The sequence below is a fragment of the Lepisma saccharinum genome, chromosome 13, assembly GCF_977018435.1.
Source record: "Lepisma saccharinum chromosome 13, izLepSacc3.1, whole genome shotgun sequence".
In the NCBI taxonomy this organism is placed as follows: Eukaryota; Metazoa; Arthropoda; class Insecta; order Zygentoma; family Lepismatidae; genus Lepisma; species Lepisma saccharinum.
This window is the reverse complement of record NC_139241.1, coordinates 2,885,271-2,912,280: the sequence shown is the minus strand read 5'-3', so window position 1 is coordinate 2,912,280 and position 27,010 is coordinate 2,885,271. Positions and strand designations below refer to the sequence as shown.

Below are 27,010 nucleotides of genomic sequence, written 5' to 3'. Positions count from 1 at the left end.
ATCATTTGATACTATTAAGTAATTGGCCACTCATGAGTCGCCAAACTTTCAACGAAATAATCTGTCTGTCTGGTAGGCGTATTCAGTGGCTGTGAGATTGTTGTTTGGTTGTTGGCATATACAGCTAAATGTGTACAATTATTAGCATCTAGTATAAAACGTATCACTATATTTCGGAATAGCCGTAAGTAATGTGATAAATTATTTTGGTAACAGTTCCGTATATCGGAGACACATTAAAATCGGATATTTTGTGTTTCGCATGGTTCGTACTTACCAATTGTGTATTGCGGAACATAGCTCAAAGTGCCATTATGCTTTTCACACGAAAACAAACACTTTTTCTACTAAAATAACGCATTTTTCTAAGTTCTACCGAACGCACGTTACGGTGCGATATCGCTTGCTTTGCAAATGATATCGCTTCTTTTGTTTTCGAATATCAGTGTTTCCAACTCCATTATGCAAGAAAATTGTTATGTTCCACGATGAAATTACCTACTATCGTGTTCGTCACGTGTGCAAATTGTAGTAGCTGACGGATAGCCCCACGAACCATTTCCGATAAGGTTAGGTTAGGTTTGGTTAGGTTAGGCAAGCATAGTTAAAAAAAGGGGGGTTGGAAACACTGACAGGGGATTACGTCATAAAACGTATGGAGCATCCGGTTCACATAGGGGAAGCAAATGAAAGCAATGGCTTTTGTGCGTCGGTGAGATATTTCTCTTTGAAAATACATGATTTCCCGGTCAAATAGATTCCACGATGAAAGAAAATACCTCGACGAACGTTACAAACCTTAGAAAAACTCATTTCCGTAAGTAGTTTCTTCTGTAAAAATGAAGAAATGTGTCTCCGATATACGGAACTGTTACCATGATTTTTTATAAGTAGGGTGACGTTCAAAATCTAAAGAAGCGTTATGTTTCTTTTCTGTTTGTTAGTTTCTCATTCGAGTACCGACAATTACATGTGTGTTAGCGATGTTCTTTCATTGGTTTCGTATACTGCTGGACAATGAAAACCGGACACTTTAATATTTGACATCTGAATTGCAATAACAGCTCGCAGGTATATTACAGAATGTTCGGCAGATCATGTAGTACCATATGCACCATTCATAGGCTCGGACTTAGTTTATGCATTCGTACTTAATTCAGTTTCTGCAACATTTAGTTAGCCCTTGTACCAGAGCTTTTATCGACCCATTGCGTTATCACAAAAAATGCAAGTGTCCGGTTTTTTTTGTCCAGCAGTATATATTTATTTTTCTGCAAATATTCGAGACGAGAAATACGATGGGAAAGAATCAAGGAGTACGTAAATTACCTAATTCTTAAATAATATGAAATAATGGTAATAATAAAATTTGGCTCCGATCCCCGATAGCCTATCGACAAAATCGGTCCCGGGTCCAATACCTGGTGGAGGTAACATTTCATTAAGTGCTTCGGATTCCAACACAAGCTGTAGCTCTCGTCCCGATTAGCCTCTGTGCATATAGTGGACCTTAATACAAATCCAATCAATTAATCATTGCAATACGGTGCAAAAATCAGCACGCTTGGGCAATTTTATTGCTCGTAGTTCTAGTTCTATAGCTATATCAATTAATTATCATTAATGATGCTAGAAAATAATTTATGCTGTACCGTCACAGTGGCGAATTACGATTTCGTAGAGTAGAATCAATCTTTGAAGCACATAGGAAATTATTCATCCAATTCTGATCAGCCTTTATGCTCATACATTACAGTTGCTCATAAAAATAGGCGTATCTCTTGCTATGATTAATTTGCTCATTTAAGCAAAAAAATATCCACACTCTTCACACGATTAGGGGGGCATTTGCCCATCCAGTTTTCGCCACTTTTGTCCCAACACTATGCCAAATCTTATCTACGAAGGTTGGTTTGAGTTGTTGTTTTAAGTCCACTTTATACACAGTAAGGCTAATCGGGACTGGACCTACAGTTTAAATTGGGATCCGAACCACTTGTGCCTCCACCGGGTATCGAACCCGGGACCCCTTGATTACAAGGCATTATCTACGAAGGGAAATGTACTGTCTTTTACCATGTAGCTAAAACTATTGATCCTTTTATGATAAGTTTTTATGCATAATCTATTCTGAAATAAAATTATGATCTTCAGCAGTTATTGTTGTAAGGAGATGTTTATTATATTTATTTTGTGATTACACGATAACATGTTTCAGGTGGACCATTAGTTCCTGTAAGTACTATATGGAATTTTCCTTGCACTTGAATAACCTACGTTGTGAAATGTAAAATGTGTTTGCGTTTTACCGAATGGAAAGAAATATTGAAGCAACAGTGGCGTTTGTCCTCTCGGATGTAAATTATGCCCAAAACAAATAATATTCTAAATAAAATATGTGTTATTTATATATTGGGAGGAGAGAAAGCTTTAACAACTAAAATCAACGTGCTCGGTTCATAAAGCAGTAGATATATACAACACTGCCAAAGTTACATGATCTGTTCCATTCTGCGGACAACATTGAATTGCAATAACACTTGGCTGGATGCAGTAAAGTGAAATGGTAATATTTTTATACTCGCTCTTCATCCCAATGCAAGTTTTACAATGATATCAACAAGAAAATTTAAGCGGGTCATGTTTTCTGTTTGTATCAACATTCGATTGTTCTCAAGTTACTTTTCTCTGATCGTGCAATTAAACAATGTTACAATATGCTCTTGCAGTTATTTAAGGCAAATTTCAAGAAAAAATACATGGTATTTCAAACAGTAAATATCAATGACACACGATATATGGAAAGAAAGAAAAATGGAAGAAATATTTATCAATGTTCACCTCGTTGTTCATGCTTCTTCTTTATTATTATGGAAACAGGATTTTATGAATTGATTCTCCCGTCTTGCTGCATACGTTCACTTGCAACACATTTTACAAGCAAATATTCGTTAGTACAGCCATGTTACAACAGCTGAACTACGGTCAATGTCTGCTGATCGGAGAAAAATCGCAGATCAACTTTGATCGCAGATCGCAGGGACTTAATCTCAGTTCAACTTTTATACAACACAAATTCAGAGTTCAGCGTGACTGCAGATCAATTTTACTGGCTAATCGAGGATCAACTGTTTTATACAATCGGGCCCAAGAAGCAGAAAGGAACTCAAAATAAAGACCCTTCAGCAACTGCTTGCAATAGTAAAGTATTAAGTAAATACCTTTTAGCCGGCATTAGTTACCCCCCCCCCCGAGAATTTGACTCCGAAATCTGTAGCCCCCTCCACTTATTTCAACCTGGTGCTGTCACTAACTATCCACCTTTACAATTCCAGCCCCTCCCGGGGGGAAAAAAATCCTGCGTACGTCAGTGTTTATGAGTTATGACGTCCATTCTCTCTCGCACACATTCTTCCCGCCAACGTACCGTGAATCCCTAAGCAAATTGGCGGGAAACTTCTTGAGATACGCCTCGAGATTGACGAGGATTTAGATCGGCATTTAGCGCTGACCCGAAGGAAGATGATTCAGTAGAAGTTCAGGAAAATTCTTCGCATGGTTAGAACTCGGGGCGGGGTGCTAGTGCTGTGCGGAAATCTCGCTCTGGTTGACGTGCTTGAGCAAGAAGAGAGTTTTTACTTTTCCTTTACAACCTTTTTGTTCCTCTCATGAAAAACTGGATCATTTCTTATGCAGAAACATCCTCAAAGTATCCAGGAATACGGCCGGCAGCAGAACAACTCCAGGTCGGTCAGCGCTCGAAACGAGGAGCCAACCAACTTGCAGTCCGACACACAGGTTATCCAATCCAGCGTTGCCAACCTCCCGATAAGAAAAAGTGCTCTTTAATCTGTGAATTTGAGATTATCCGTCGATTACAAAGCGGAACAGGGCCTCCCCGATGGCGCAGGGGTTGCGTCGTCGCCTTGTAATCAAGTGGTCCCGGGTTCGAGGCACATAGTGCCACTTTAAACTGTAGGTTCAGCCCCGATTAGCCTTACTGTGTGTAAAGTGGACTTAAAACTCCACATCAATCAATCAACAAAGCGGAACATTTGTTTTATTTGCGCCCAACAACTTTCTACCATGCCCTGAAATGTTCCTCGCGGGTTAAACTGGAGAATAAATAAAAGATGAAGAGGAGAGGGTGTGGTTGGAAAAGCATGTCCCTGGACGGGAAATTACATCTGGATATAATTTTATTTCTAATTTCTCTAATTATCGTCTTTTGAAGTGAATTTCTCCCTTCCAGAGAAGCAAGTTTACAAATTATGCTAGATTTTCATACTACACAAACACAGGATGCTAGGTGCCAACTATGGATGGGCGATATCGGAAATTTGATATTGCGATATATCGTCAAAAAAATATCGTCACAGAAATTACGATACGATATTTTTCCGTATCATGATATTGGCAATGTATCGTCTCCACGATATATATCGCCAAAATAGCATGACGATATATCGTCTAGTTGATGATATATCGCCCAACGAATCTCAAATTGTGCTAGGTTTAGCATCATTATGCTAGGGTTGGCATTGCTGATCCAACCTGAGTTTTGGATGGTCAACGATAGAGTCCGCCTCTGTCGGTGTGTCGCCGTCGTAAAGGAGCACGTTCCTCTCCCTCCCCCCTTATGGCCTACTAGGGAGAGAGAGTTTTTCGGCTGTGGTTACATGCTTTTGGACCGGGGCATTGTGCGCGAGATTCACAGATTAGTCTTAAAGGCGCGCGCGTGCGTGTGTGTGTGCGAGGAGGTGCGTTTTGTAACGTTCGCTGACGGAACACACTTTGGTTAAATCGTGCGAAAGTGGGCGTGTTGAGGTGTTCTGCTGTGGCTCGAATTCCACACTGACTAACAATATTGTACGTTTGTCATTTCGAATGTCAGCCACGATTGTTGTAACAGGAACTGTGAGTGAGGTTCACTCGTGTTAAGGAACGTCGTTGATTCGTGTGCAGCCGTAGTGAACGTGTGGGTATTTTGCACCAAGGAAGCTACCTTCATATTCCAGTGTTGTTATCACTGAATGAATACCGTCGCGTTTCGTATCGGGCCGTGTAGAATTGTCAAGTGCAGTTGGGAAATATCAAGCCTGTAGAAACACACCAGCAACTTAAAATCAAGTAAGTGCAAGGGCAATGTTTTTATTGTTTTAATTACTGTTGTTATGACGTTTGCAGGATATATTTCCACGGGAACAGGTAGCTTTCTCGTTAAGTTCCCCCCTCTTTAACACCCCTCCTCCATCCACATGGCTCTTATATACAGAAATATTGGTGGAGTTTACCATTCAGCATCCCAATGATAGGGCTAGTAAAATTTTAATAGTTATAGACCGTTAATGATAGTAATAACTACTGCTAGATGTTAGCGATTACATTTGTAATACGGTTACTAATTTCGGCATTCCACGAAAATTGGTCCTACTCCATGTAAATAAAATTAATTAATATGGAAATAATTATTTTTAATTTCATTAATATTTATATGTTCGTGAATGCATATAATTTGCACATTTTACCAAGCATCTGCAGCCTGTATGCTTCACAGACAAATTAACTCAAAATTTGCTACATACACTTTTGTTAATGTTTTTCATGCATTCATCACCCTATGCCTTCATATTAATTTTTTTTATTTGTTAGGAGACACCACAATGTACTTCATAATTCTATGAAATCAGTTCATTTTGAATATTTAAATCCAATCTCGTGTCTAACACCTTAAATTTTGTGTGTAAATGTCACGTAACGCTGGAATGTCCCCCAATTATTATTATTAAACAGTTTACAATTATCAATAGTATATTTCCTCTTCAATAATCTTACTGTAACATCGTGTGCACCTATTAACAATGTTTATTAATATTCTTCGTTATGCTTATTGTTGATTCAAATGTCTATTTTCGACTTGAATAATCCATTAAATTGGTCTGAATTTTCACTTTGCGAGACCAGATACAATTAATTATTATCAATTACAGTGTATTTTATCCATAGCAAATTCTGAAACATGCTTAGGTTATGAAGAAAATAATTATTGCAATTGAAGAATATATGACCATCCATTACGAGTAAAACCATAAATAAAATTTTCAAACTTCTTCCAAATAATATAATGAAATGATAATTGTTGATTTGCTGATGCAATTAATGTAAAATGTTTACTAAACCAGTGTGTGGGGGGACCCGTTAAACCTTTGCCACGGCCATGCCCCTCCAAGAACTACCACCCCGCCCCCTGGTTTCCTGCACCCCTTGCTTGTTAACAACAGCACGTCAGATGAGTTGGCTGGCTACTGACTTTTGCACCAATAGTTTTCTTGTGCTCATTCCACAGCTTAGGCATGATTTGCATTCATGATGCAGCGTCCATTAATCTTCGCCGAGTCGAGGTATTCTGCGTGGAACTGCGACGGACTGCGAAGTCGATGTTTGCATGTGCTTGCAGTATTTGGCACCTTTTGCAAGGAAACTTATCGTAACGTTTTGTTTCACACTCACAGTTTGTATTTGCTCTCTCAGATTCAAGTGCCGGATTGATGTTTGGATAACCTAACAAAACATAATTTTACTACATAATCAGTTTCGAACTTATTTTGCAAAGGCGCAGATTTTTGGCGGGAGGGGGAGGAGCCACTTTCTGCCCCCACCCAAATTCTTCGAGACTTGATTTTGATGTGATTTGTGTTATTTAGCGTCGCTTTTCTTACACTTTGACTAATCGCGACGAAGAGCATGTTTGCTGATGAATTGAATTTTTGTTTGAAGTCTACTTTATGCACAGATAGGCTAATCGGGACTGGACCTACAATTTAAAGTGGGATCCGAACCACTATGCAATGTGCCTCCACCGGGTGATATGATGAAATTTGTGAGGGACCTGGCCCTCACAAAGAGCACCCTCTTGCCCAGACAGAGATTTGAACCCGTTACCTTTGACGTCGTAGCGCGGTGTGCTAACCATTCCACCAGTTCTTAAATTCTTAGAGGTCAAATATTACACACACACACACACACCATGGGCGTCGCCAGAAATTTTCCTAGGGGGTTCAAATCGAAGATGTGGAGGACACCCCCTCCCCTCAAAAATATTGTCCTACAGACCAGTGGCATATGCAGAAGTTTGTTAAGGAGGAGTTCATTTTTAAAATTATTGCATTATCAGTAAATGATGTTATTATTTTTATTATTATTATTATAATTACTTCTAGTAGTAGTAGTAGTAGTAGTAGTAGTAGTAGTAGCAGTAGCAGTTTTAGTTTAGTTTATTTTAGCATCCAATAAGTTTATTATATGAATAATATAGTACTTGTTACACCCAAGATTACATAATATACTTCTAACATTAGTAGCAGTAGGAGGAGCAGCAGCAAACGCAGTAGTATAAGTGGGGATCAACTGAAACTCGTTCAGTGGTCATAATTCGTGAAATATATTTTATTTCGAGCTGAAACTGGTACACTGTCTAGAGCCGTCTATGGTTAGCGCTCAGTAAAAATATTGTTCAGAAGAAGTCACCATGAGCGTTGAGACACTTGTCCCACTGTGTCACTAACTTACAAATGCCGTCCATGTAAAATTGCGAAGGCTGAATCTCAAACCAATCACGCACAGCGTCCTGAACTTCAGCTTCAGACTGAAATATCTGACCTAGCAAAGCCTTCTTTAGAGGCCCAACGATGTGACAGTCACAAGGTGAAAGGTCAGGGCTGTAGGGCGGGTGTCGCAACATTTCCCACTTGAATCGTTGAAACAAATCCTGCACTTGGTTTGCAACGTGTGGACGCGCGTTGTCATGCAACACAATGACTCCAGCGGTCAATAAACCAGGCCTTTTGTTTTTGATGGCTCTCCGTAACTGTGTCAAGGTCTCACAGAGCGTGCGGCATTGATGGACTGTCCTGGTTCCTTGAAGTTGAGCAATAATGGTCCATGGTAATCAAAGAACACAGACGCCATAACTTCCTCCGCAGACGGTTGCGTCTTGAACTTTTTGGGACGTGGAGATGAGGGGTGTTTCCACTGCATAGTGGAAGACTTTGAACTCGGTTCAAAATGATGGCACCAAGTTTCATCCTCAGCAACAATGCGCAGCAAGAAGACGTTACCTTTCAAATGGTAACGTGACAAATGTTCAATGGAGCATCCCATACGCTCCAACTTTTGGTCCTCCGTCAATATCCTGGGTATCCACTGCGCGCACACTTTATGATAACCCAGAGCTTTCACAATTTTGTGAGCAGTACCATAACCCATGTTTAACTCGTTCGCTATGGATCGAATACTCATGCGTCTATCTGCAGATATTGCCGCATTCACCGTTTCACACATGTCTTCTGTGGCAACAACATGGGCTTGGCCAGGACGGGGATAATCAGTGGTTTGTTCACGCCCCTTCCGAAACATTCTTGCCCAGTCCACCACTGTTGTTTTGGACACACATGCATCACCATACACGTCTTTCATACGCCGGTACACTTCAGCTGGTTGACAACCTTCGGCACTCAGAAACTGGATGACAGCACGCTGGTCCTGTTTGGACGGATTGGGGATGTTGAACGCCATCTTTCACTCGTTATACCTGCAAAACGGAAACACGTATAAACAACATTCCTACACCCAACACACAGGGACATTAGCCATTACACACTATTGGACAAACAATATCCTCCTACACACTATACCAATAATACATGGAACGAACGGGTTTCAGTTGGTCACCCCTTGTATAAGAAGCTTCAAAACATGTGAAAGTTACAAATTAACAGAGTTTCAGTGTTGCAAATTATGAAAGATTCGTAACAAATTCGATATCTGAAGACCATTTTTATACAATGACGCAAAATGAGGTGAAATAAAGTGCTTAGTTGTTTATAAATTGCCATAAATTGAAAAAAAGTAGATGGAAATTTCCAGGGGGGATCGAACCCTGCCGACGCCCATGACACACACGTATATAAGTGTGTGTGTGTGTGTGTGTGTAAATATTGTTTGTCAACTTCATCTGAAGTTGGTGCTTACAGTTGCTATGTACACTAACATACGCAGGATTCTTTTTCGAAAGGAGCTGGGATTGTTAAGGTGAACATTACATAGCTGCGTTGTAAAGAAAGTGGGATGCAGTACAAAATATTTCGTAATTGTCATTTTTACCTTGGTTTTAAAAGTTGTTTAAACATGAAAATGGTAATGGGGGGTTATTCTAAGGTGTGTTTGCATCTGCACTTTTGTTTTCCTAGAGTTCTTTACTGCTTTAATTTGAAAATTTTGATTTTCTCAAAATTTCTGGATTGGCTGAAGTCACATCATCTCCCCCATGCGTTCTCCAGTCGCTGCGTAAACTAGAGTGTTGTATTAAATAGACTGGCTTACATTATTTTCCAAAATGCAACCCCATTAAACAATGGCAATAGGTTCAAGTTAGAATAATGTGTTGGACGTAGCGCAGGTGCGGATCCACGGGGAGGATGATAGGGGCGATTGCCCCTCCCAACTGCTAGGTTCTTCAATGTAGGATTGTGGAAGGGAGATAGGCCAAGGCCCTTCAAGGGCTGTCAAGGCACGGGTTATGTTATGTTAAAGTGATGAGATTTGTAAACTACAGATGTGATTAGTCGATAATGAATATTCTTCCAGTGTATTAAATGTTTGACGTATTTAGTTGAACAATATATTTTATGAATGAATCCTGTGTATCTCCTGTATGAATATGTACTAGAGTTTATTAAAAAGCATATTGAGCACACAACGATTGCTATATTTTCTATAGAGGCAAATTCTAGCCCAAGCTCTTCTTTTTCTGATTTGTCAGTTGTAAGGAAAATAGCAACAGTAGCTAACTATTCTCCTACAACGTTCTTCAAGTCGCTCGACCATCTTTTTAACCCGTCAGCTCTGCGCAATGCCTTGTGGGAACAAAAGTCTGCCAAAAAGTACGGCAACGAGTGTACTCAACTAGCAGATGAGTAAGTGCCACACGACGATTCCAACTGGAAAATCCAGCAGTAAATCTAGCCTCGTGTGATTCAAGCATTATATCGAGTGTGAATTGTTGCGATATGACCACTACACCATCGCGGAGGCAGGTTTTCTTTAAGTGTCTATAGTTCAATTCAATATAATGTTGATTGGTATTTGATGTGTTGGCGATAGGTGTTTCGTGATTTCTTTATTTTCAACATCGCATCCCCTCAGCACCTGGGGCCGCCGCTGACAGCGCGTTACGATTCAAGGAGTCCCGTGTGTTTTTCCCTTCATCATATCATGACTCATCCGCATCTTCACGATTGGCCAAAAGTGGCAGAAAAGCAAAGTAAAATAAACCAAATCACTCTCTCATTGGACAACGCCGTTCGTACACTAGAGGCAATACTAAGCATTTAATTTGCCACAACAAAAGACGATCAGTGTAAGACTTTTTTCCACTCTACCACTTTAGGAATTGGAACTTAGATCTGGCAGTAATTGTACAACACTTTAAGTCTGTGTCTTCAACACACACAAACGAAACAACTCATTTCTGGCGAGAGAAACTTAATTTACCTCATGATAACATCCAACAACACAGACTTGTGTTCGAAAAGTTAACGACTTCGAAAGTTCGAGATATACATGAGCAGAACACGATTGTCAACTGTTGCGATCATTGTTCGTCGATTCAATGAAGCAGCAGACGAAACAGTTGAAGGCTTTGGACGAACTTTGTTTGTCCTTGATTTGCGTTCATTTAAGATTCCGGTGCTCCATCTCGCTTTGTGTCGATCAGAGAGCGGGAACTGGTTCTGTTACACCCCTCCCCCCACCATGTACTACACTCCTATGTAGACTAGGTCATCTGTGCGAGTGAACTCTCTTATTCCATCAGTTTGAAGCCGGGCAGTCTGCTAAAAATTGTAACTGCCAGAATGGTCAGCACTTATATTTGCAAGCTTCAGCGAACGGGGAAATGTTTAGATCTGGTTAGTTAAATAGACACCACACCTAAGTTTCTTTTACAACTGCTTAAAACGCTTCTGTAAATTGAATAGTATATGGATGAAACCGTTTTATTCCATACTTAATGTACCGGGTGGCCAGAATTAAAGTTACCCAACTCAGATCCCTCTGTAGCCTTTTTGAGGCATCGTATAACTCTGAAATTTGTTGAATCCACTTTGCAGACCATGGGGAAGAGGATAGCGATAAAATGGTTCAATTTTCCGCCACCAGGTTGAAATGTGGCGCTGTACTTTCATGATGAGTTGTACAAATAATCACGTTAAGTGATTTAGCTGAGTTATTAATTAGAAAGACATTTGTTAGTGGCTGGAAGTTGCGAGAAAATAATCTCTCGTTTATTGCAAGATTGCAAGGTAAAGGCAAATCCATAACCAATTGGAGCAGTTTACGTCATTATTACAACCCATCATGGAAGTACAGCGCCACATTTCAACCTGGTGGCGCAAAATTGAACTTTTTTTTTTTTAATCGCCATCCTCTTCCCCATGGTCTGCATAGTGTATTCACCAAATTTCAGAGTTCTACGATGCCTCAAAAAGGCTACAGAGGGATCTGAGTTGGGTAAATTTAATTCTGGCCACCCGGTATAATCAATGTATTGATGTGGTTTTAAGTCCACTTTATGCACAGAAAGGCTAGTCGGGTATGGACCTACAGTTTAAAGCTTGACGCCCACTGAGAGACGGCAACATATGCGTTTCCGGCGTATCAGTGATAAGTGATAAGATCACCTGCTGACTTCTGGCACGGAAATTCCCAGCTTCGGTTCTGCGAGTTTCCCTGTAGTTTTGTTCGGCTGGTATCGGCTACTTCCGTGTCTAAAGAAGCCGAACGCTGCTTGCAAGGTGCTAAACTTGCTGAAAGCGTATGTATTCTGCTTCGGCGAGCTCAACCATATAAATGAGTTTTTCTGGCCATGGTACCTAACATTACACACATACATACACACACGCACAGAGAGAGAGAGAGAGAGAGAGCATGAGCATGTGCGTGTGTGTGTGTGTACAAATATAAGTACCTACAGTACAGTTAATTTCCTTTAGTGCCTTCCACATGTTTCCCAGAGCGCGGACATCTCCAAATATGGCAACTGCAATGTGCTCACTCAGTTTCACAAAAATTTCAAGTATTTGAACAGTACATGGACAAAAAAACACACGGAGAGAGATTTCGCAACGTACCGCGTGGGTTTCGTGTCCGGTGACCCAGTGAGCAATTATGTTTGTTTTACACGCACGCATTTTTACACAACAGTTAAATCAACTGAAGGCCAAAGTGGTGACGGGACACTTTCCCCACATTACTTTCCCCCGAGGTCAGAAAAATTCGACCGAAATATATCTGGTAGGGCGTTCAATTTATTCTGTCTTTCTTCTATGTTCATCGCCATCGGAAAACAATATTCATTTTCTTCTGTTGTTGCTACGAAACTGATTTAGAGCTTCTTCTGTTTTGTTATTTTTCATTTTCGATCATCGGATGGAAGGGATATATTCTGATGCATGGGCGTCCGGACCGGGGGGCAGGAGGGGCAACGCACCCTTGTCCGAAAAATTAAAGTCGTCCTACGTAATTTCATTTTAATCACAATAAATTTGGTTTGTTTATTATAAATGATCATGAATAATATTCAACTTGACGTCATCGCAGTGCACTTTGGGAAGAAACAGCTTCAAGTACGGCAGATTCGTGACTGTTAAGGAAAGCGTATGAGAGAGAAGAAGCTTCCTTACATTGAGAACATTTGCGATATTTTATACGTACACATTCCTCATATGATCATAATAATCATACCTTGAATAACTTCGGCAAAGACCATATGCACAATGTTTATCCGTCATGCTTTCAACGCAGGATCTGATCTGTTTGCCAGAAATTTGGCGGCGGAGCGTGATCTCGCGCAATGAATTGTGGGGGAAGTTGTCGCTGGAATATCGTCCATTGCAAGTGACAGGTACAGAATTTCAATTACAAGCTTTTCTGAAAAGGCAGCACCGTTCTTTCTACTAGCTATAAATGAATTAGATGACTAACTAACTAACTCCCTAGCCTTCTTAAACCCGAAGGTTCATGGCTGCAGCAACACAGGCCTTCCATCTTTCCCTATCTTGAGCAAGTTCTATATACTCTTTTCCATCCCTACCGATTTCCCTTAGGTCCATCTCGACGTTGTCCCTCCATCTTCGTCTTGGCCTTCCTACAGGTCTCTTACCATCAGGTTTCCCAACAAGAATCCTGTGAACTCCTGTTTCCTCTCCCATTCGTGCCACATGGCCTGCCCACCTAAGTCTTCTTGATTTAATTATTCTAATAATATCTGGACATGAATACAAATTATGTAGTTCTAAATTATGTAACCTTCTCCACTCACCTGTCTCCTCATCCCTTTTAGGTCCAAAAATTTTTCTAAGGATCTTATTTTGAAATACTCTCAATTTATGTTCATCTTTCAATGTAAGGGACCAAGTTTCACATCCATATAATACTACAGGCAAAATTACGGTTTTGTATATTTTAACTTTTAGTTTCTTAGATATTAAACGAGAAGACAAAAGTTTATGAAGAGAGAATTAACATGCATTTCCTGAATTAAGCCTACTTTTTATTTCCTCTTTAATATAATTTTCATTTGTTAATATTACTCCTAAGTATTTGAATTTGGAAACTGGTTCAAACGAGTTGTTATCAATAATTAGATTTTGATTATTACATAACACTTGGTTTCGGCCTGTAAGCATATATTTAGTTTTCTCTTTGTTAACTTCCAAACCTATCTCTTTAGCAGTTTTTAAAAATATTTTAGCATTATTCTTAATTGTATTCACATCATCCCCCAGTAAGTCTACATCATCTGCATATGCTAACAACTGAGTCACACCATTTAATTTTAGTCCTTCTTTAGTTTCTTTTACCTTCCTAACAGCATATTCTAAGGCAAAATTAAAGAGCAATGGAGATAATGCATCTCCTTGTTTTAACCCATCATGAATTGAAAATTTGTCACACATTAATACCACACGAATTTTACTTTCTGTTTCACTGGTGCATATTTTTATCATACTAACAAGCTTCTTAGGTATTCCAAACTCTACTAATATATGAATTAGATGTGATACTTATATTTATCTGGCATTCTTGTTCTAGTACTTTTATTGTGCATATATTGTTACTGGTCCCTTGAGAGAGAGAAAGAGAGAGACAGAGAGATGGAAATCAAGCGACACTCACAGACAGATATCGTATAAAACCCCACACTGGGTTTTCGGGATCGAATCTAGGCTGTGCCAGCCTGGAGCAACTCGCCTCTGCGAGAGGTACCTTTTATATGTGAGGGGACTCACCCCTGTGAAATAAGGAGAACACGAACGACATTCAATATTTAACACTTCTATTGACTGGACATGACGGGGTCGTGAAAACAATAGAAAGGATGTTCGTTTACCCGTAGATTCCTGTAGACGGTAGTCTCCGCTGATTTGGTAGATAAGGCACGGTCTCGAAATGAAACTTCTTTAGGGAGCTCAACTCCCCCCCCCCCCCTTATAACTCTAACGTAGCACCGATATTCAATCTATACATTGGAGATAACCACTGTTTACTCTATAACTTTCGGACTACAACTCAGGCCCGTAGCCAGGCGGGGGGCTGAGCCTCCCCCCCCCTCCTGGAACTTTCGTCAGCCCCCCTCGCACTGCCGTCAGCCCCCTTGACATTAGGTAAAACTATTTTGTGTAATTTGCTTGCAGTGAAGTGCGAAAATGTAGACAGCAGATATTATTTTGCTCACAACTTTGGTGAAGGATAAATTCACAGAACACGAACAGCAGCTATTACGATTCGTTCATCTTAATTATAAGAAGTCTAAATAGCGACAAGTAGCTATATAGAATATTCTCTTCTCTAGATTTTAGAAAGTTGCTTCATAGGGGAGCTTCTTTATCTGTACCTTCGCTGCCCCTGTTGCGAGTTGAGGCCTTCCGTTTAGACATAAACCTGTAACTTTGACACGTCATCATGCAAATTCCATCGGTAACTGCGTCAAAGGCCAGCATGGAACGAATGGTTGTTTTATCGGTCCGGGGGTGGAATGTTCACTAGGCACAATGACTAATACTGTCCATTTTTCTTGTGTGATATAAATATCTGTATCATCAATAGTAGTATGGAATGTGTAGTATGGGATGATTTCAGTAGCAGTCAATTGACACTTCAAGCGATATTTTAAAAGAATGTAAAAATTGTACTACATTTTAAAAAATGTAGTATTTGTATCATGTCTCTAAAATATATATATAACTTAATGACCCCCTACTCCCCGCCCCACGCCCCCCCACACATAATTTACCTTCAATTAATACTGTTAAACTTTTGAAAAATAGACTTGGTTTACAAAGCCCCCTCATAACCCGTGAGCCCCCCCACCCCCACCCTGGAGATCAATTCTACGTAGCTAAGGGCCTGCTACAACTGAGGCAGAGAGCTGTTATCGCGATCTATTTAAAGGGGATTCAAATTTCCGATCGTTAAAGCCGTTGAGCCAGTTCCATCCTGTCGTTAACCGTGTTTTTTGCATAAGGCTGACGTTACGTTATTTCAATTGATTTCCTCTCGATTCCTGTGTCAGCGGAGTTTAAATATCCAATGAAGGTCGCGGTGTAATATGCTTGTAACAAGTTACTTCTAGCGCTTTAGACGGACCCCTTGGCAAAGTGATTTGACTATATTATCCTTCGTTATTTGTGCGTGTGTTTTCGATATTATACTCAGTAAAGTATAAATAAAGTCAAATGTAATTTCTTATCTTTGTTTTTAAATCTGTGGTCAATATTATTGGATTGATTTGGTTTATTTTTCTTCGGTTTTCTGCCACTTTTGGCTAATTTGCGAAAATATGGATGAGTGATGATATGATGAAATTGATGAATGGACACACGCAAACACCCATGCCGGGATTCGAACCCGGAACCCCTGGCTTCGTAGCGCGATGTGCGAACCACTCCGTCATGGAGACCGGCTGTTCAGATTCGAGAACGCCACGCCAGGTCAGTGGTATGTACTAAAGATGCAGTGGCGTGCCCAAGGGAGGGGAAGGTTGATGGGGATTATAATGCCCCCTTTCGCCCAGTATTCCTTAAATATGACAAAATGAGGGATGACTACCAAGAAAAAGTATGCATAACCTCTCCCTTTCGAAAATCAGTGGGCACGCCACCGTAAAGATGCTTCGTCTTTTTGAAAGCTTAGTAAGTGGCTAGGTCTCCTGAGCGATAATCAAAGTGTACAAAACCAGCGCCATTTTACACGGGTCGCAACATAACAGCAGAAACCCATTAAAAAAACAGGTGATTGTGCTTTCCATTTCGGCAGAACCATTAGAAGCGAGTGATGTTCCTGGATCAGAGGGAAATTTCCCTGTCGGTATTCCGGAAATTTCCCTTTCCGACCTTAAAATTTCCTCTTTCACAAACAATAAATACAAAAGAGGCCACTTATTAAAGGTTTGTTCAGAGATTTTGATCTAAGAAGGTGTCCGCAGTGGCGCAACTACAGGGGGGGGCATTGCCCCCCTCAACCTTGGACCGAGAGGAGTACTAGGGGGGTGCAAGGGGGTCAAACATCGACGGCCAAGTGTACCTGCAGGGGGCAATTACCGCCCACAACTTCAAATTTTATGCAAATAAAAATACTTTTAATAAAATTTTCTTAGTCTTATCAAGTTCAGAACCGTAGCTATGGGGCGGCGGGAGACGGCTCTGGGCGCCAAATGATCTAAATGAAAATAAGTTGTAAGATTCATTGATTTGTGGTTGTAAGTCCACTTTACGTACAGAAAGGTTAATCGGGACTGAACCTACAGTTTAAATTGGGATCCGAACCACTGTGCCTCCACCTGGTATCGAATCCGTTATCCCTTGATCACACGGCGACGATGTTACCACCACACCATCGGGCACAAAAGTTGTAAAAGAGAGAATGCATTGGCATCCCGTGAAATAATTTGCGCCATATTAAATCAATATAGATTTCAGCGTGGAAAAAAAAATTGGATCCAAAAATTTTCTTGCTCGCTTCGCTCGCAATTTCTCATTGTTCTCTGTGATGCATTGTGAATTACCAGACAAGAGAAATAAGACTTCTCTTAATTGATTTTCTTTTAAATGCATGAATAATTATTTCGAGAAAAGGGAGCGTGCACATTTGAGACAATTTATGTATTGATTGATTGATTTGCTTTATTGTAAAGGTCCCACCCTCGGTCCCCGGAATGACATATCTTTCACGGGGCCAGACGTCACCATAGGTACGGGAAACCGGTTGTCGATTTACTTACTGTCCAGGTTTTTTAGTTCGGTACTGAGACGGTCGTTTATTGTCGTACTAGTGCGAGGCGGAGATAAATACCTTGAAATGTTACACTTTTTTGTTTACCTTAGACATGTAGACTCGAACAATAATAACACACTAATAACATTATACCAGATACCTGAAAAACATCAAATGATAACACTGACGAATTGTAAAAATATGAATATATTGTATCAACAAAAAAATATTGGAATCAACAAACTGATTACATCGCCTCCTCACTCACTCTCTCTCATTCTCTCTCTCTCATTCATCACTTCTAAGGAATATCACATGTGAATATACCGTGCGTTCATTTCGATCTGCAGCCGAGAGATCGGGAGAAGCGTGGCGGGCGGCGCTGACGGAGATGCCGACATTTGCGGCCTGTAATGCCCGCTTATTTTTATAGACATATGCAGACATTTATATAAATATTGCAAAACGATCACTAACCTGTGTTATAACACGCAAAAGTTCTTCTGTAATTCATCCAAGTTCTGCTCTTATATACACAAAAAAAATACGCTTTAGAAACGATGTTAAGAGCCACAGATAATAAAACATTTTAATCATAGTTTTGACCAGTAACGTCCTGCTTAAGTTTATATCCTTGAAAGAGTTTTGTGCCGATGAGGATCGTTTGGAGGTTTTTAATGTGCAACACTGTATCAAGATTACGCTGTAGAAGAAACCGTTAAAAGTCAATAGTGTTCGTGAGCTTCCTTGCAATCCGAAATCTCCGAGCTCGAGTTTTTTGTTCCTTCGCGACTAGATGAAGACAGAGTTGTAAATATAGTGGCGAGCAATGTAAACCAAGAGCGTGTTAATTTCGTACTGTGCGCAAGAGTGTTATTCTTGGTTACTTGCAGTTACTTGTTTGTGTTATTGTAGTGTGTATGTGTGACGTGTCAGTGAGACGATTGGAATGCCAGCCGCAAGATTCACGTTAGAACAAAGATTTTTTTATGTATGACACGTACCTACGTGAAAACAAACTCGTGTCGAGACGTGTGTAGGTAATTTGTACAGAAATTCCCATGCGTTTCAACTCCACACAGAGATACGGTTAGACATCTTGTCCTTAAATTACGAGAAACTGTATCGTTAAATTTTAAAACACCTAGGCAAAAACGACGGATTCTAACCGAAGCAAAACTCGATGATATTGGTGCAGCGTTAGAACGTTCTCCAAACAAAACTCTACGCCGTGTTTCACAAGAGGTGGGCGTGTCAAAATCATCGGCACATACAGTCACTAAGCTACTAAAATTAAAACCATACTCTTATAACACAGGTTAGTGCTCGTTTTGCAATATTTATATAGATGTCTGCATATGTCCATAAAAATAAGCGGGCATTTCAGGCCGCAAATGTCGGCATCTCCGTCAGTGCCGCCCGCCACGCTTCTCCCGATCTCTCGGCTGCAGATCGAAATGGACGCACGGTACATACAAATCATGGATCTAATCAACATACCATTTCCTTTTTGTTTGAACGTTTACGTGAATTTAGGTCATTAGTCTGCCCGCTTCTGTGCTCTTTTAAATCAAATATGCGCCAGCCATCGGAAAGCAGTTATCTAAAACAATTGGGTCGGCGTAGTTAAACCTTTCGTTCGAATGAACGTACGCATCAAGTCGTAAGCACGACATTTACCAAGTTTCTCGGATGGAGGTAATACACGCAAGCCTCTCTCGTCCATTGAGAACAAATACACCATTACATACTGATGCAAAACTTAATCGGCTCCAACTGCCGGAATACACAAATCAATCGTCGGCTCGAGCATAAATTACAACAAAAACACAATGCAATAAAGAATACTACACTCGCACTACCTTGCAATATAACATACGCTTTCAACAAATTAAAATACTAATCAGTCAACCTTTGACAAGCTAATTGACGCGACTGGGCGGTTGGTTAAACAAAAACTTTGACAAGTTACACGAAAAATTAACGTAATGGAAAGGAGCTTCTAACTCTGAATGCAGACAATCAAATTATTACATATGAACATGAAATGACCTTTTATATAACATTACTCAAAATATCAGACACGGAAGTTAGGTTCGGGATTCCTGAGTCACTTTGCAAATCAGTGAGACTTCGGCTTTTACGGGACGGCGTTGATACAAACAACACATGCGTACATACTCTACCAGACTCTGCTACATCGTGGGGTCGTTCATCTTTCCTGAATGCGGGGATTTGCACAAGGTTCCTTTGCGGCGAAAACGTACTTCGAGGTAGAACGCGACGAAGGATGGTTGCGAGGAAATTGGGCACTTTCACTTTCATAGAACGTCGCGTATCCTCTCTTCTCACAAGCGTCGGCTGTACATTCTCACGCGTCGGTCCGGAATCTCTCTTGTGTGTCGGGCATCAGTCAAACGTCGTCCTGGAATCATCTCTCTCTCTCATTGGGCTTCTGTCGGACGTTCATCTGGAATCATCCTTCTCTCTCTCTCTCACCAGTACCGGGCTTCTGTTGGGCGTCAAACTGGGCTCGTCCTTCTTGGCGTAGGGCAATGGTTGGCTTCGCGGCATTGCGCGTCGGTCGTGTCGGCTGGCTTACCCGGATGGTGGTGGTGCATCGTTGCAGGCGTCGGGAAAGGGTGACTGCCCCCTTTCTCTATCTTTTTAACCGGCCATCGTTATGGTAGTTCTCGTTTTGTAAAAACAAACCACCGCGAAATGCTTCACAGAATAAAGCACACACTGGTAAACTCGCTATCGGTAACTCGCTCACGGTACGCAAAAGAACGAAGTCCACGGAACAAAACAGTAGTCACGCAGGAGTGTAGCGCGGATATGCTCTCTCTACAAAATCCGGATAAAACTGTGTGGTGAACTCCCAAGTCCTGCAGATTTATATCAGATTCAAAAGTGTCCGTTGAAAAGACGTTACAGTGGCTTGGCTTTCCGAAGAGGTGGAAATGACCCCGGCTCATTGTCTCGAAACGTGGTCACAGGGCGTGTCTTCGGTTCTTGTTAGCTTGGGCTCCAGCTGATTATCCTGGTCATCTGTGAAAAGTAGTTTGCCCTCCCGCGACGAATCCTCTGTTGGTGCGAACGAAAATAAGTCCATCCTTTCTCCGTGACGAGCCGCTTCGGTGCAAATATGTCATGTACTATGCAGTGTTGACAGTTCGTGCTGTCACTCAGAAAACCCGTCTCCCAACTCCCGATGTCTTGCTCGGATACCAATTTTACCTCATACGCATTGCAAATACTCAGAGCACATAAACCCAACTTCATACTTTACATTTAACCATAATATGATTTAATAAACAAAACTGATTATTATCGAACGGTGATTTTTGACGTCATCGGATACCGTGACATTATTATACTTCGCGTCTTGTGCCACGTTTGGCTAATTTGCGAAGATAGGGATGAGTGATGAAATGGATGAATGGACGCTCACAAACATCCATGCTCAGGCCAGGATCCGAACCCGGGACCCCTGGTGCTGTGTGCTAACCACTCCACCACTGGAGCCGGCTGACAACTTATGTAATTTTTGCTATTGGATGTTGTGAGATGGATGAATAGGTTGTGTAATGTATTTAAATAATATGTGTTGTATATAATATGTATTAAAGAAACTTTGAATACGTACACAATTTAGTGTCCACGTCGCTCCATGTTGCATATATGTGAAACACATCGTGCATGAAAGTTATACATGTTAATGTAAAAAAGAATTAATTATATTTGGAATGCATTTATCAAGCACTTTCTGTCTTTCAAAAATAGTTTGTGTGCTTGTTTTCCATTATTAATGTGAAATTGAACGTGTGGAAAAAATAATTCAAATCGCTTGTTCGAATACAAATGCTTTAGCACCAACTTCTACCCTCTTTCTGCATAATTTACGAGGGTAATAACGTCTTTCATACTACTACTACTACTACTACTACTACTACTACTACTACTACTACTACTACTACTACTACTACTACTACTACTACTACTAATAATAATAATAATAATGTTAGTCCTAGGTTCGAATCCCAGCTTGGGCATGCATGTTTGCGAGTGTTCATTCATGAATTTTACCATATGATCACTCATCCCTATCTTCGTAAATTAGGCAAAAGTGCCACAAGAAGCGAAGTAAAATAAAGCAAATCAATAATAATAATAATAATAATAATGTTATAATAAAAACACTATTATTATTAGCTTTATGATTATTAAAATAATAATAATAATTATTATTAGCATTATTATTATTCAAATTATTATTATTATTGGTACATTTATCCTGGTACTTGCTCCCCCCCAGACAAAAAATCGTGGTTGCGCCTCTGGGTCTACTAGCGATTTTAGAAGGTGTGAAGGTAAATTTAGCTTCAATAAGGCCTCGATGAACACTTTTATGGGCACGTCGCAATAAATTTGATTGGTATGTTAATTAGGGGTCGATAAATCTTGTAGAGTGGCATGCATAAGTATTACTAATCAAATTGTCCATCACGATGTCCATGCGCTTCAATGACGTCCGCAGGATTTTTTTCCAGGGAGGAGAAAGCAGGGGGGGGGACAAACGAGGCATATTTCCCCCGTAGTAGTGTTGCCCCCTCAAAAAAAAAAAAGTAATTCTTGACATTTAAGTTATCATGTTCCTGCAACATCCTTCCATTAATTAACATAAATTACTGCGATTGAAATGAAATATTTGTGTGTAATACGTATGTAGGTCCATAGGCGTAACTTGGCGGCGACAAGGGTGCACTTGCCCCCCCAAAAATTTCAAGTTAATGGTAATTTTGTTAACTTCTTGGAACCTGAGGAGCAGAGTAACGCATCAACTTTTATGTTTTCTTTAAATGTAACAGTTATTTATGAACATAGTACTGGATGATATTTTTATGCTTCTGAAAACCTTTTGATCATGCTTTGGACTCCGACTACGGGACGCTCGCAGGTTCGTCTCTCCTGGGAATGACATTTTGAATAGAGCCACGGTAGTCGGTAGGCGTCTGACTGCCACGCTGGAGACCCGGGTTCGACTCCCCGAGGCTTGATCTAAGGTCGGGATTTTTCCGGAATTGTCCCTGCATAAAACGGCTTCGGGGCTGGGGGCAACCCTGGAGTGTAAAGGCGGCAGCAGGAGCGTGGTGCTGATCACATCACCTCCAAAATGGCAGATATCGATAATGTGCAGGGCAGTACTCCCATGGCACGGGGATATTTACCTTTTTTTTTTATCTGTACCTGACAATGTTGCAAGGGTATGTTTGGCCCATCGTATTTCGCTGGTGAGCTTGCTTTTATGCAACATGGTGCGCCGCCACACTGTGCACTTACCGTACGGACCTGGTTGGATCACATATTTTCCAGGATGTTGGCTGAGACGACGAGGACGTCACGAATGGCCTGCCAGAAGTCCAGACCTCACACCATGCGACTTTTTCCTGTGGGGCTGGGCAAAGGAAGAAATGTAAAAGACAAGACCCCACACTGTGGAACAGTTGGAGGCATGGATTCTGGATGTTATCGTAAACGTCTCGAAGGAATTCCTACAGAAGACCGTGTATTCCATCCCCCTTCGTTGGAGAAAGCTGGTGTATGCCGCCGGTGCCTACATTGAATTCTGAGTTGGCACATGTGTAATCCTATTCCATAACGTATATGTACAGAAAATTTCATTGAGATTTATTTATTTATTTATTTAAAGACATGACATGACACTACAGGCAAATGCCCATTTACAGTGTCTTGTTGGTATGAAATTATAACACGGTTTGGTACACAAAATATGCAATCAGAAGAATTCAAAAAGTACAATAATATGATAATATGTGTTACAGTAATATAAAAATTAATATAAGATTAGATATGAAAGGGAAGTATAAAGTATTAACCTGACAGTTTGGGTTAGAACTTGCACATGATAACCAAGAAAATAACCAAGGAAAAACATATGTACTTCACCTTACATTTAAAAACGATAATATATAGATGTAATGACAGTAATTAGTAAATAACACACAAGAAAAAAGAAAAATAGAATGGACTCTACGCCTGTACATAAAGAGACTGAACTAATAAACAAAGTTAAGTCTGGCTTTGGAAATAAGTTTCTGTTTCCCTTTTGAATTTTCGAAAACTTTGGAAGATGTCTATCTTATCATATGTCTTTGCAATTTCGTTATATAACCTACACATTCTCCGAGTGGGTGCCGCATTGGCTGATTTTGTTTGAGCTCTCGGTACTTGAAACAGCTCTTTCCGTGGTCTTATCTTATTATATGGTACATAAAAAGGGATTTCTGAGAGCAGCTGAGAGGAGTCTAATGAGTTGTTTAAAAGTTTATGTAAGAATAGTAACTGATGTGTGTTTCTTCTATCGCCTAGGGATTGTACATTGAAGTATTTTCTTTAGGGTATGATAAGGAGTATATTTGGGGTAAACGCCGTCTCTTTTCAGTCCTAGGAATCGAAGGAACTTGCTTTGTACATTCTCTATTCTGCTGGTTTCATTTAGGATTGCTTAAATATTACGAACATTAGTTACTTATCACCCACCCTGTATAGTAATTATAACTGTAGTAGTGTTGGTATTCTTTCTACTAAAGTTTTATAAATATCTGACCTTCCCTACAAAAATTTCTGGCGTACGCCCTTGCTATTATGTAATTTTCGGCTCCAAAATTCCCCTTTCCTGAGAAAATTCCCTGCTGGGGACACACTGTTACCAGCCAACAAAGCTCTCACTTGTATTCGATGACACCAACACTCCATGCAGAGAGAGAAAAGGGCAAGTCTTTGGTCGGTGACACGTACCCACAATTCACAGCGCTTTTGTCCATTCGTTATGTGTTCCTGCACACGGGGGCCACTGCATCGATGAGAACCGGTCGTTCAACTCACGGACACGTGATCTAGATCGAAAAGGCTACCCTTCGGTTCGTGGAAAAGCAAGAATACCCACCCCATGTGCGTCGCCAGAACGTTTTGTAAAGGGATCAGGTCATTGATAATTTGATTTGGTGTTTTAAGTCCACTTTATGCACAGTAAAGCTAATTGGGACTGGGCCTACGGTTTACAGTGGGATCCGAACCAATATGTGCCTCCACCGAGTATCGAACCCAGGACCCCTTGATTTCAAGGCAAAGACGCTACCACTGCACCATCGGTAATGGTAAAAAAAAGGTAAAGCGCTCCCCTGTGCATAGCACCACGCCATGAAGGCGTATAGGGGGTGTGGGGATGACGCCCCACACTTTCTTGATCCGGTCGTGAGTGGGGGTGATGTGATCAGCATCACGCCCCTGACCGCCTTTACCCCCCAGGGTTTCCCCCAGGTACCCATGTTATTCGACGCTGGGTGGGCGCCGGGGCCGCTTCCATCGTTAGAAAAGTTCCCGGATTTGAACCGGCCGGGGATCGAATCCGGGACCTTTAGCATGGTAGTCAGACGCGTTGCCGACTGAACCGATAAAACTTCCTTAGTAAAAATTGTAAAACTGTTATGATTGTTATAAAATATTAACTATAATGAACTAATGAAAATGAAGGATTTTCTTTCCAAATGTATTATTATAATTATTATTCGGGAGATTTCCTTACTTGCTGATCTCTGTGGCGGAGTGGTTAGCACAGCGCGCTACGACGCCAGGGGTTCCGGGTTCGAATCCCTGCCTGGACCTTGATGTTCTGTGTGAATGTCCTTTCATCATATGATCCTCATCTTCGCGATTAGCCAAAAGCGACAGAACAGCACGCTTAAATATCAAAAATATTTTAAATGATCAACCTTAATTTCTTGATCCACCAGATGACAGCATTTGCACAACTGTTTTACACTATTCTTTTACATAGTTACTCGGTTTTTAACTTTTTTAACTCCTCGTTCAAGAAAAGTTGGGTGGAAAGTTTAGTCTTGACGTTTATGCTCTATAATCTCTCGCACAAAACGTTAATTTTTTGGAATTCGTTGGGCTAAGGCTGCGGGGCGCGCACAGGTTCGAGTATCCTGGGCATGGGCGTCCGGAAGGGGGGCAAGGGCGAGCCGTTACCCCCCCTGGAAAATGAGTCAACCAAAGATTATGTATTTCACACATATAATTTCATTTTAGCCACAATAATATGTGTTAATTATTGCATGATCACCATAAATTCAAATTTAAGCAATTTTTTTTTTAGGGAACAGCACTATTTTTGGAGAAAATGTGCCTTGTTTCCCCCCCTGAAAAAAAATAGCTTCCTTGCCCCTCCCTGGAAAAAATCCTGCGGACGTCCAAGCTCCTGGGGGAAGCTTAACAACTTTTCTCCTGAGATTTTATGCTGGGTATGGGACCGGTGGCCACGACCATCGTGAGGAAATTGGGGAGCTACGGACGAGTAGCGTAACCCGGGCATGGAATCATACAACGACGACTGTGGGGGTTCGTCGTGCTGACCACAAGTCACTCGGTCCAATAACTGGTTGGATCATCTCCCACCTCTGCAGGTGGGAGTGAGGCCGGCAGCCGGTACGTAGGTCCTAGCCCACACGGGTTAATGCTAAATGCACAATTAACAAAATTTTCACCACTCGTTTTCCATAGGGGCTAGCGCCCCCTTGCCCCTTCTGGATTCTCCCGAGTTCTGTTTGTGGTGAAGGTATAGTGGGATCCATGAGTATTACCGTGCAAATTGTCCATCACCATATTCGTGCACTTTATTTGACCCAATAAGAGCTTCAAGAATTAGAAGATAACTCAAAACAAGCTGTTGACAACTTCTGCACCAGCATACATAAAAATCTATCGGTTAAAAACGCACAGGATGCAAGAGAAAAATTAATGAAAACAGGCATGGACAATTTGCACGGTAATACTCATGGATCGCGCTGTATACTTGTGTGTTTGTATGCAACTTACCCATTCCATTGTCACAGGTGACACACCCGGGCTACATTTTCGACATTAAAGTAACTATTGTACTGGTAGTTATGCAACATCAACATTTTCCTTACGGTTTCTGTGCAATGAATTATGAAACAAAACACTGTTGATTAAACATAACTACCCTTAGAATACTTTCCCAGATTTATAGCTATAAGTGAACATTTTTTTGTGATAAGAACTTTAATTTTTGTGAATTTTCAGATTATGAAAAATAAATTACTTAAGACAAAGAAAGATGCCTTTGAATATTCTAATGAAGTTGAGGAAGAAATGTAACAGTTAAAGGAGATTTTTTTCTTTAAACTTAAATCAGAGAGTTATAGATACAATATTAAAATATCTTCTACTAACTAAATTATGTACAATACTTCTATTGAAATGACAATTTTAGATTGTATACTCAGAAGATAGAATAAAATTACAGCATTGCATTTAATTTAAAAAATTGAGATTCAGGCGCAATTTGTCATAGAATGCCCCAACTGTAGTTTAGCCAAAATTTGCCTTTTTCTCCATGTCTTCTGTCGCTGCCTAGCGGCCAAAATTAGAACTAGTAGACTTACCTGGGCCATGTTGAGAATTTCTGCCACTCCCTATACTTTATATTGCATAATTATGGTGTGGTAAAACTGCTTCAGCTTGCGTGGCAGAAAAATCCTCACCGCTCTTGCCTTTATTCGCGCGAAGGTGAAAAAAAAACAGCATATTTTTTTCCCCAGAAAGCAAGGAAAACAAAAGAAACTTTCTC

At 40.6% G+C, this 27,010-nt stretch overlaps 2 protein-coding genes across 2 annotated transcripts in view; one reads left to right on the top strand and one right to left on the bottom strand.

Moving 5' to 3' along the window:
* The first annotated feature begins 4,611 nt into the window (after positions 1 to 4,611).
* The window catches only part of LOC145997143 (ankyrin repeat and BTB/POZ domain-containing protein 2), a 331,863-nt gene continuing 309,464 nt past the window's right edge, over positions 4,612 to 27,010 (top strand). Inside the window, exon 1 of the mRNA XM_083133787.1 lies at positions 4,612 to 5,130. The gene's annotated coding sequence lies outside the window, so the exon portion shown is untranslated. The remainder of the gene's footprint in view (positions 5,131 to 27,010) is intronic.
* Positions 7,873 to 8,574, bottom strand: LOC145997117 (histone-lysine N-methyltransferase SETMAR-like). The gene has a single exon (XM_083133742.1). The coding sequence runs from the start codon at positions 8,572 to 8,574 to the stop codon at positions 7,873 to 7,875; it is 702 nt and encodes a 233-aa protein (XP_082989868.1).

Excerpts from the sequence above, each read along its gene's own strand:
- LOC145997117 (XM_083133742.1), bottom strand. The coding sequence starts at position 8,574 with ATGGCGTTCAACATCCCCAATCCGTCCAAACAGGACCAGCGTGCTGTC.